Below are 9,968 nucleotides of genomic sequence, written 5' to 3' on the forward strand. Positions count from 1 at the left end.
CGTAAATTTTCTACTCATCGTAAATTTTTTCACAACAAATAAATAGCGTTAGCATAAAATTCATGAGACGTTGGGAAATTACAGGAATATAAATAAATAATGTGCAATTATTTTTATAATTTTTCTTAGTAAATCTTCTTCAGTGTTAACGTCATAATTCTTATTATTGCCACAACTGAATAATGAGCCACAAAACCACTTTGATCCATAAATAATTTATGACACGTCACATTCAATCAAACACAAACGTTTAAGTTTTGCGCCCTACTCCCTCCGTTATGTGAAGCATTTAGAGCACTTACCGTCAGCCGAGTGACTGGAAGCTTTCCGCATGCTTGTTAAGCGATAAAATGGCGGTGTCTCGGTGCGTTCAATTAAACAATTAAGCGTCTCCACAGTCTGCAGCTCCACCATGAGTTCATCGAGCAGACGATCGGGGCAGGTGCGGGCGAGATACAATGCAACTCGTTTCGCCTAGACGGAAATACAAAAGTTTTTCAGTCAATATACAAATATAAGTATATAGGATATGCATATAAAATTGAGTACAATTGAGGAAAATTGAAAATTTTTGCAAACGTCAATTAAATGTGGTCGCTGAGTACGAGTAATAAAACGTTCGTATATATTCGCACACACTCGTTCATATTCGTATATGCTCGTATATATATATATATATGAATGAATGTATATATTTTAAAATAAATGTCGGTTTGTAGTTGGAAAAGGCAAATGCCTCTCACTTACGTATGGCAGCAGCTCGTTGGGCGCCATACCTGTCTCTTATACACATCTAGATGTGTATAAGAGACAGATATGAATGAATGTATATATTTTAAAATAAATGTCGGTTTGTAGTTGGAAAAGGCAAATGCCTCTCACTTACGTATGGCAGCAGCTCGTTGGGCGCCATACCGCTCATTATGACCAAATAGCGCAGAATGACCTTGAGATTGTTTGGCCAAAACTGGCAGAGTGTGCCCCACAGTTCCTCAATGTCACGCGGATGCGAATCAGAAAACTGAAAATATTGAATAATGGTTGGCTCATTAATTGAAAACTGTCAAAAAAAATTATCAGTAAATACATTAATTTAACTAATGAGAGTTTTAGGAAGAACGATAATAATACAGATGAAAGCACAAAGTGGTAAACAAAATAATAAATGTTTTAATGTTTCAATTAATAAAGGAGTATACAATAAGCAGAGCATAAGTCGACCTAAGCACAGATGTCTAAAGAAATTTATTTGAAGAATTTCTAAAGTATAATTGTACGAGGGTTGTTTTTTATATTTCGGGACTAGAGGACAAAAACAAATATTTATCATTAATAATCGCTTTACTGTTTTTCAAAATATTTTTCACTGAGTTCCACACCCTTTTGCATGCGTTTGAACCAATTTTCGAAGCACTTTTGCCACTCAGATTGAGATATCCTCCAAAATGTGCGGCCATCAATAGCCTCTTCAGGCGGGAATATAAAGAAGTCATTCGGTGACCAGTCGGGACAATACGGTGGCAGACTCAATAAAATGATGTTTTGAATGCAGCTATTTTAGGCGATGAGTGCGAAAAATCAAGAAACCATTTGCTTGGAACTACTCTGTGTGCGAACAAGTTTAGTGTGGTCTGACTCATGAGTAGTTCAAGACTCATACAGTCGACTGCTGTTTACTTTCGGGCTCAGACATCTTTCGCATCGCTTCCGTAATTTTTTTTAACATTTTTCTCAACCTTTCCAGACTAGTCTTGTTTTGAGCGATCGACAAATTGTGTGATATCCAACGTGAAAAAAAATTCTACAATTAAATGTTCATGCAATATTGGTTGTAAACTGGTCCACCAATGCATATAGTTGTTTCTATCTCATGATAGGCCACATGACAATCTTGTAATTTCAGTTACCAAGATTTTGATGGGACTTCATTTGCTAAAATTGAATGAAGTTCAGCGATTCAACATCGAACGTTGCAGAATATAATCGCGCGAATCGCGATTTAATACAATTTTTTGGTCGCGAAGAATATTTTAAGTTACTGCAAATAACACATATAACGCTTGCTTGTCAAAACGTTCTTTAAATGTATAATATAACACATGTCAAACTTTTGAAAATGGTGTGAGTTGCAAGATTGTATTACTAAGGTTACCAAATCTCGAAATATAAAAAGTAAACAACGTAAAAACAACTCGTCTACACTCTCTATCTTATTCTACGACCCCACGCAAATTTTCAGACCGAATTTTTTTAACCATTTCGCCATTAGATCAGACTGAATTATAGCAATAGGTTGGATCTGGGAAACCTTTTCGTCTATTTTCCTATTCATAAAAAATCGGTTTTCTCTTTGTCTTTTTAATGGACTTTAAATCTGCAAGAACACTCACTTAAAACAACCTAAAACCATGTAAACTTTTCTTCATACATTTAAAGCCTAGTCGATGAAAAATAAGATGAAGTGGTCTACAACAAGAGGTGCCGCACAACAATAATATACATTATTTTGACAAGTTCTTTTAACAACAAAGCGGCGGGGGCCGATGGATTACCGGTCGAGCTATTCAAACACGGTGGCGAAGAACTGATAGGGAGCATGCATCAGCTTCTCTGTAAAATATGGTCGGAATTTAAGTGTGCTACGCCTAATCCTCACAAAAGGAGATCCCACAATCTGCACCAACTACCGTGGGATTAGCCTCTTAAGCATCGGGATATTGATATCAGACTGGACAAGGAAGCAACACAAATGGGTCTGGCAGTGAACGACGGCAAGACGAAATATCTCCTGTCATCAAACAAACAGTCGTCGCACTCTCGACTTGGCACTCACGTCACTGTTGACAGTCATAACTTTGAAGTCGTAGATAATTTCGTCTATCTTGGAACCAGCGTAAACAATACCAAAGATGTCAGCCTGGAAATCCAACGCAGGATAACTCTGCTATTTCTGCTATTTCGGACTGAGTAGGCAATTGAGAAGCAAAGTCCTCTCGACAACAAACAAAATTCAAACTCTATAGGTCACTCTTAATTCCCGTCCTTCTATATGGTGCAAAGGCTTGGACGATGTCAACAACTGATGAGTCGACATTGCGAGTTTTCGAGAGAAAAGTTCTTCGAAAGATAACTGTATTGGCTTTGTAACATTTTATGAACTATTGGCTGAATAATAAACAAGATTACTAGTCTACTTAAAAATCAAGGTTTTCCAAGTTCATTTATTCGAAAAATAAGCCAATTTCTAATAGAGCAAGTTGATATCAAGAGAAAAGTATAGAAACCCTCAAAATCATGCACAATCTGAACACTTGCTGGGAATATTCTTCCGGACACAGCTTTTTAACACAAAAAATTCAAGGAATAAGAGAGAAAGAGTCAGTTCACAACGGGAATATATATATACTATATATAAATATATTACGATATCTTGATAATCGACGCTTCATTAAAAAGCTATCGATTGCAACAAAGTAGCAACATAGGCGACTTACTTTGGCGGTGATATAAAAGAGATTATTTAAAATCATTTCGGTGGCTTCGGTCGATCCAGTGCCCTCTCTACGTCCACGCGTACCAGAGTCAGGGAAATACTGAAATTAAATAATTTATATCCAATTTAATTATAATTCTTAATAATTTTTGCTTTGAATACAAGTAAAAATATAAAATAACAAAATTTGTACCAAGAGGCATAGCTGTCGAGCTACTTACCAAAGCGAACACAAGTGTTTGACTTTAACGTTTGTTATACTTTGACAAATTACCATGGAAAGATTTACAAGAGAACAAATGTTGAAAATTCTCTGCGGCAAATTTCACATCCGATCAGCTTGAGCTTCTAAGCTCATTTCTGGCTTAGCTGGTATTGGTATATAAATAAGCTAATCAGGTTCATGATAGGCAAGGTGAAGCCGGCTTATTTAGAAGTCTGTTCATCGCTTCTGATAGTAGGTCGGGAAATTAGCGGCTAGGCTAGAAGCTAGTGAAGGGATGTCTTGTCTCCTTATCTCTTGCATCGAGTTAGTTCATGATTAGACTGATTTGGCTGCCTGACTATTACGGAATTGTTGGAAATTGCTAAGCTAAGCTTGCTAGATCAGGTCTTCTATTTCACTTGTTGTAGAACGACAACTCCACTGGCTTCGTACGGTACACTGCAGGATGTTTGGACCTCAGGCGAGCTAGGCAGAATTAGAAATAAAGAACCTATGCAGATACATATGTAATAGCTTTAAGACGTTTTGCTGGGAATTAATATCCAAACGCAGAAGTTTTTATCTGTCTTCGCAAAGGGCTGTACCCAGCAGTCTAAGTGAGGTACGCTCGCCATAACGGTGGATCAGCAATGAAGCCCATGTCTGACTTAATGGGTATGTAAACAAGCAAAATTTGCCGTATTTAGGACGAAGAGCAACCCGAAGATATTCAAGAGCTGCCATTTCTTTTAGACAAAACAACCGCACATAATTCTTCAAAAAGATCGTCAGATATCGCACTGTTAGATTCTTTCCTGCGGCAATATGTAAAGACTAAAGTCTATGTGGACAATTCCGTTTCCATTCAGGCTTTGGGACAAAACATCACGCATGTCATTCACTAGTTATACAGTCGAAATGCTCAAACGAGTCATCGAAAATTGAACTCAATGGATGGACCATCTGAGACGTAGCCGCGGCTAAATTTGAAAGAGATAATCTTCAAAAAATTAATGCCAAAGCATGTTCTTTCGAATGATAGCAAACAGTCTTTATTAAAATTGAAATTTCCCTTTTTTTTTTCTTTAAAAAAAGTCGGATACCGCAAAACGTATCACCCTCTCAAGTAGTATTAAAAATAGCACCTATCCAAAATCGGCATTGCTGGAGCTTTGTGACAGTTTTTCCTCCAAACTAAATTACGTGTCATCTTTATTATAAAAACATTAAATTTCGATTGCTTGAAAGGTATTTTGCTAATAAAGCATTGTTCAATCTCCGCTTGAGTGTGAAATCGCTCTAATATGATTTGGGTGAAAGCATAAGAAGCTTAGTGGAATCACGGTTCTTTCCACTTATATATATATACGTATATATAGTTATATATGCACACACATAGGTATGTTTGCGTAGAGTTATTGCACTTACCATAATGTATGATAACGGTGTGGCTGGCGGCACACTTGTGGCAACCAGCTCCATATTATGCAGCCATGGCAACAGACATTGGATCAGCAGGGCACGCACATCCTCACGCGCCGTCTGGAAGCGATGGGTTATTTCTGCAAAAACAAGCAAAATGCCGACATAATGAAACTCTCATAACTATACTTAGTAAACGGTATATTTAAATGGATGGTGGAATGAATGAGTGTGAAGGTGAAATTAAATGTGTTGGAAAGCAGTAAAGTGAATAAAATATGCTGACTATTAACTGCTACTGCCAAGTGTTTGACGATTGCGTTTGTTTACTCACCGGAGAACATTGACATAGTCAATTCGGGGCGCAGCTGGGCCAATTGTTTGGATAGGAAGCGCTGCGAACGGCAGTAGGCGCTGCTGAGCAATGTGTCCAAAGTGCCGACCTGCTTGTCATCTTCTGGAATGGCAAACGAAAGGAAAACAAATGCAAGTTCATTACATTTTCAGCAAAGAGATCAACGTGCAAATCAAGTGAAAAAAAAATGACCTCGGAGTTTAAAACTAAAGACCTTTTGCGACAAACATGGACGTAGAATTTCAGTTATCGTAAATGGTCGAAAAAAATGCAGAAATTTTTTTCCTTAGCACTACATGTCCTTGGCTGGGCTTCAGCTGGTCGACTGTTTGTGCTTGTGGAGTTTTTAGACACTTTTGGTGTTGCGTTATTTGAGCTTTCGTGGAAAGCTTTCGGGAAATTGGAAAACGACAATTGCTTTCAAGTTGTTAAGTCTCTCTAAATATATATAAATTAATTATTCGTGCGCGCTTAAGTGTATGCTTACAATTTTCATTCATATTTCTGCTTTGCTTAGTTTTAGGCGCAGACTTATTTTATTTATTTTTCGGGAGTCACATCCATTTGCGAGATGAGTTTAATATTTAATATTTAATTAATTTTGGTTATTTATTTAATAAATAAATATAATAATTTTAAAAAATTTTACTGTGACACAGTATCCGATTTCTAAAAGTAGTACATCCCGAAAAAACATTCCTTGCGGTGAGGCAGAGTTTTCTGTTTAAAATTATCTCAAATCCAAAATCAAACAAAAAAATAAGTTTTACTCTAGATCAATGCAAGTAATGATTGAAAGACTAGTGTAAAACAAAAAAAAAATTACTTTTCAAAATGGCTTAAAAATTCAAGTCGATTCTGAAAACAGCGTTTCTAGAGAAAGTCAAATACATTACTTGCGGTACTACAGCACAGCCAAAGCATGCACTTATTTTTCTCCACGCTAAGCTTGTACCTACTAAATTTCGAAAACCTGTTCTCAGACCCAGAAAAACCCCAATGTTCGTAAAAACTGTTCACCTGCTACATCGACTTCGAATGCAGTTGAAAACAACCTTCTTATATGCGCTATGACGAATGGTCACTTCCTCCAAATACAAAATTATATCTTAAAAGGATTACATGGGTTTCCTCGGGTAAACAATTTTTTTTCAACTTTCTTATATAGAAAGTGAAATATTTCATTAGAATTTGTTATTGTTATTTTTGATACCGTTGATACCTGATGACCTTTCGGAGGAGTTTAGAACCTCTATAATAAAGGTTTAATTGAAGAATAGACCAAATAACTATTTTCACAGAAAGATATTTACATTTTTACTTCAAAATCACAACTTAAAAGTGGAACGTACAGATTTAAGCATAAGCTGTAAGGTCAGCGGTTGCTTTAGGTACCTTTGCTCAATAGATAATTACAAATTCGAAAGACTATAGATCTTGAGATGGAGCTGACATTGTCTTGAGAATGCTCTTGCCACATTAAGTTGAATATGGATTCGGCACTTTTGTAACTGAGGAAGTAGTGAATGTGTGATTTTCTCGTTTATGTGAAGCCTACTAGTTTCCCTCCAAGGATCACATAGAATTTAATACTACCAAAAAGTTGCCCTATTGACAAAAGTCAATGACTGTGTATATATGAAATTTTTGTAAAAATCCATAATATTTATATAAATAAAAATTATTTTTATAAATAACATGAGTTCATCAATCACAAATATTTGCTCCAGGTGAGCATCTGTTGAGTGAGAAAAATTTAAAAGAAAAAAATCAAATTTTTCCATGAAAAAACCATGAAAGACAACAACAAGGCACTGGATATTTTTAATCCGTGTTAATCCAGCGATATATATTTATATACTTATATATAAAGAGTACAGATTTTTGTTGGCATATGGCGAGAATATAAATAAACATATATAGTAATCACATATACATATACATACAAATATGTAACTCGCTATTTGAAGCAAGAGATAAACAAAATGATTGAATGAATGCGCAAGCAAATAATGACAAATTTAAAATTGAAAATTACAGTAAAAGCAGCTTAAAGCGCACGAGTGTAACCAAGGCAGAGCAGAGTTGGTGAGGAATATTTCTATTCGGAACAATGATTGTCCAAGATTTTTTTCTATAATCAATTGTAAGGATATATTCACTCATGTGGTAAGTTTTATCTAATTTTTACTAATTTCGCTGCTTCTCAGGTTTGGAAAAGAACGATTTATTACTTAAATTCATAGTCCGTGGTTTTCATTGCGGTATTCAAAATAAATAAATTACGATGAGGGGAGCTGTAATCAGCTTTCTTTTTACCACCTAGGTAACCTATATAACATACATTTGTATATGGAACTTGAGAGCCGTTGGGGAGTTCGGCAGTTGAAGAGGGGCTGCACAAATAGAAAGCAAATAATGCTGTGAAACTTCTATGAACACAGGAAGCGTTATTTGAACCTAAACACTATGTAAACAGATGACTTTTTAACAAATTACAAAGTTTTTCTTACAAGAAATTGATTTGGATCGGTCGGTCGGTCGATTTGTTTAACAGCTATATGCTATAGTGATCCGATGTGAATAATTTGTTCGGAGATTGTAGCGTGTTTGGAGACAATAGTCCATATCAAATTTCATGTAGATATGTCATGAATTAAAAAAAGTTTCCATATAAGAAATTGATTTCTATATGTCAGTTTGAATGGCAGCTATTTGCTGTAAAGGTCCGATCAGAAAAATTTTATCATAGATTTTAGTGCTGTTTTGCAGAAAAATCAGTGCCGAATTTTCGTAAAGATATCTTATCAAATAAAAAAGTTTTCCATACAACGACTTGCTTTTGATTTTGATATTTGTATGGGAGCTATGTGATATAGTGATCCGATATCGGTGATTCCGACAAATGAACAGCTTCTTGGGTAGGAAAGAACGTGTGCAAAATTTCAGATCAATAACTCAAAAGCTGAGGGACTAAATCGACTCATCTCGTACATGGATCATTTATGTATATGTGGCCTGGTCTAGGAAAAGGGAGCAAACATGCGAAAACTAGTTTTCTGGGAAACAGCTGTTAAAAAAAAGCATCTCATCTTTTCATCAACTAAAAAGTGAAAACTGATTTTTTGACACCTAAGACCCTTTTCCGTAGACCAGGTCACATATACTATATATCGTCACCTGAAATGCAAAACAACGTACCATCAAAAAATCTAAATTCAGTTTTTCATTGTTTACGATTCACTACATCATATTAAATATATTTTTTATAAGATTTTTAGCTGCCGCTGTCAGATATAACCATTTTGTAACCAATATATAACCATTTTGTGACCAATATATAACCATTTTATAACCAATATATATCCATTATATAACCAAAACTTAAATTTTTTTCTATGAGTGGTTTCTTTTATAACGTTTTTCCTACGCCTGTTAACTTATGTTACGCCATTTTGCACTGTAAGGGACGATATGTACTTTATAGTGTCTTCAACGTTTCCTTCTGGTTATTCAGGTTATAATTATTTTCAAATATAGTTCTCTCAAAAGTTCAAAAAAAAAAAGCGACAAAATTTGGTGTGACCAAATCCTAACAAAATATATTACGCACATAGTTGGCATTAATTGCTCTACCATCGACTCGATAAATACATATATACAATTATTTGTGCTGAGTAAATACACGCACACAGCCATGCAAACAAGCCAGCAAAAAGTTTCATTCACACACGACACACATACACTAACGTCTGCTTACATATTTTATTTACACAATAATAACCACCTGTTGCTGTTTGTTCTATTTGTTGTTTTTGCTGTATTGCAATGAGGCAAAGGTCAGGCGATGCGCGAAAAACACACACACACAATGCACACATATAAGCACAATCTCGCACATACAAAGTGAATTTGTGTTTTGTTGAGCGCGTAGTGCCGGTTACTACTACAACAAACACAACGACAATAATAATCGCGCCTGCCGGAGGACATCGGGTGCATAAATATAGAGCACAACAAAAGAAAATATGTTTGTATTTCCGTTTTCGTAGTATTTCTTAACCTTTTGCCGGAAGTTATGAATGAAATGCAATGAGTTGGCACTGCGCAGGCGCATGGAGAGTGCGCGAATCCTGCCGCTGTCGATTATTGTGTTGTTTTTGTGGAGCTTTTACGTTATTTCCAGCGCGATGCCACGGAAGTGCACCAAACATTGGCGATTTTAGTTAAAAAGCGAAAGTTGCTGGCGAAGTTTCGACAGTTACCCTCGTTAAGGCGATTGGCGCGCATCGAATATCGGAAGGAAATCCTACGAATTGTGACGGGCGCGGATAGAACAAAACGGTTTACTTGTTTACGAGATAGTTATGAATTTGTGAATAAAAAAACTGAAATCGAATCTAAATTTTGAAGTACATAAAAAAGTTTTGAAGATTTTATAATGATACCTTGATTTCAAAATTTGTAAAATAAAAACAAAATTAATTAAGATA

General features: G+C 35.7%; 1 protein-coding gene across 7 annotated transcripts in view; it reads right to left on the reverse strand.

Moving 5' to 3' along the window:
- LOC108968330 (protein furry) overlaps window positions 1-9,968 on the reverse strand; it is a 121,231-nt gene that overhangs the window by 15,149 nt on the left and 96,114 nt on the right. For all 7 annotated transcript variants that reach the window (XM_018932290.1, XM_018932289.1, XM_018932295.1 and 4 more), the window contains 5 exons: window positions 5,455-5,577; window positions 5,127-5,260; window positions 3,495-3,593; window positions 887-1,021; window positions 303-474 (listed from right to left, as the gene is read on the reverse strand). In XM_018932290.1, the coding sequence (XP_018787835.1) occupies window positions 303-474; window positions 887-1,021; window positions 3,495-3,593; window positions 5,127-5,260; window positions 5,455-5,577 (663 nt within the window). The remainder of the gene's footprint in view (window positions 1-302; window positions 475-886; window positions 1,022-3,494; window positions 3,594-5,126; window positions 5,261-5,454; window positions 5,578-9,968) is intronic.

The sequence above is a fragment of the Bactrocera latifrons genome, unplaced genomic scaffold (assembly GCF_001853355.1).
Source record: "Bactrocera latifrons isolate USDA-ARS-PBARC rearing strain unplaced genomic scaffold, ASM185335v1 scaffold_21, whole genome shotgun sequence".
Classification (NCBI taxonomy): domain Eukaryota; kingdom Metazoa; phylum Arthropoda; class Insecta; order Diptera; family Tephritidae; genus Bactrocera; species Bactrocera latifrons.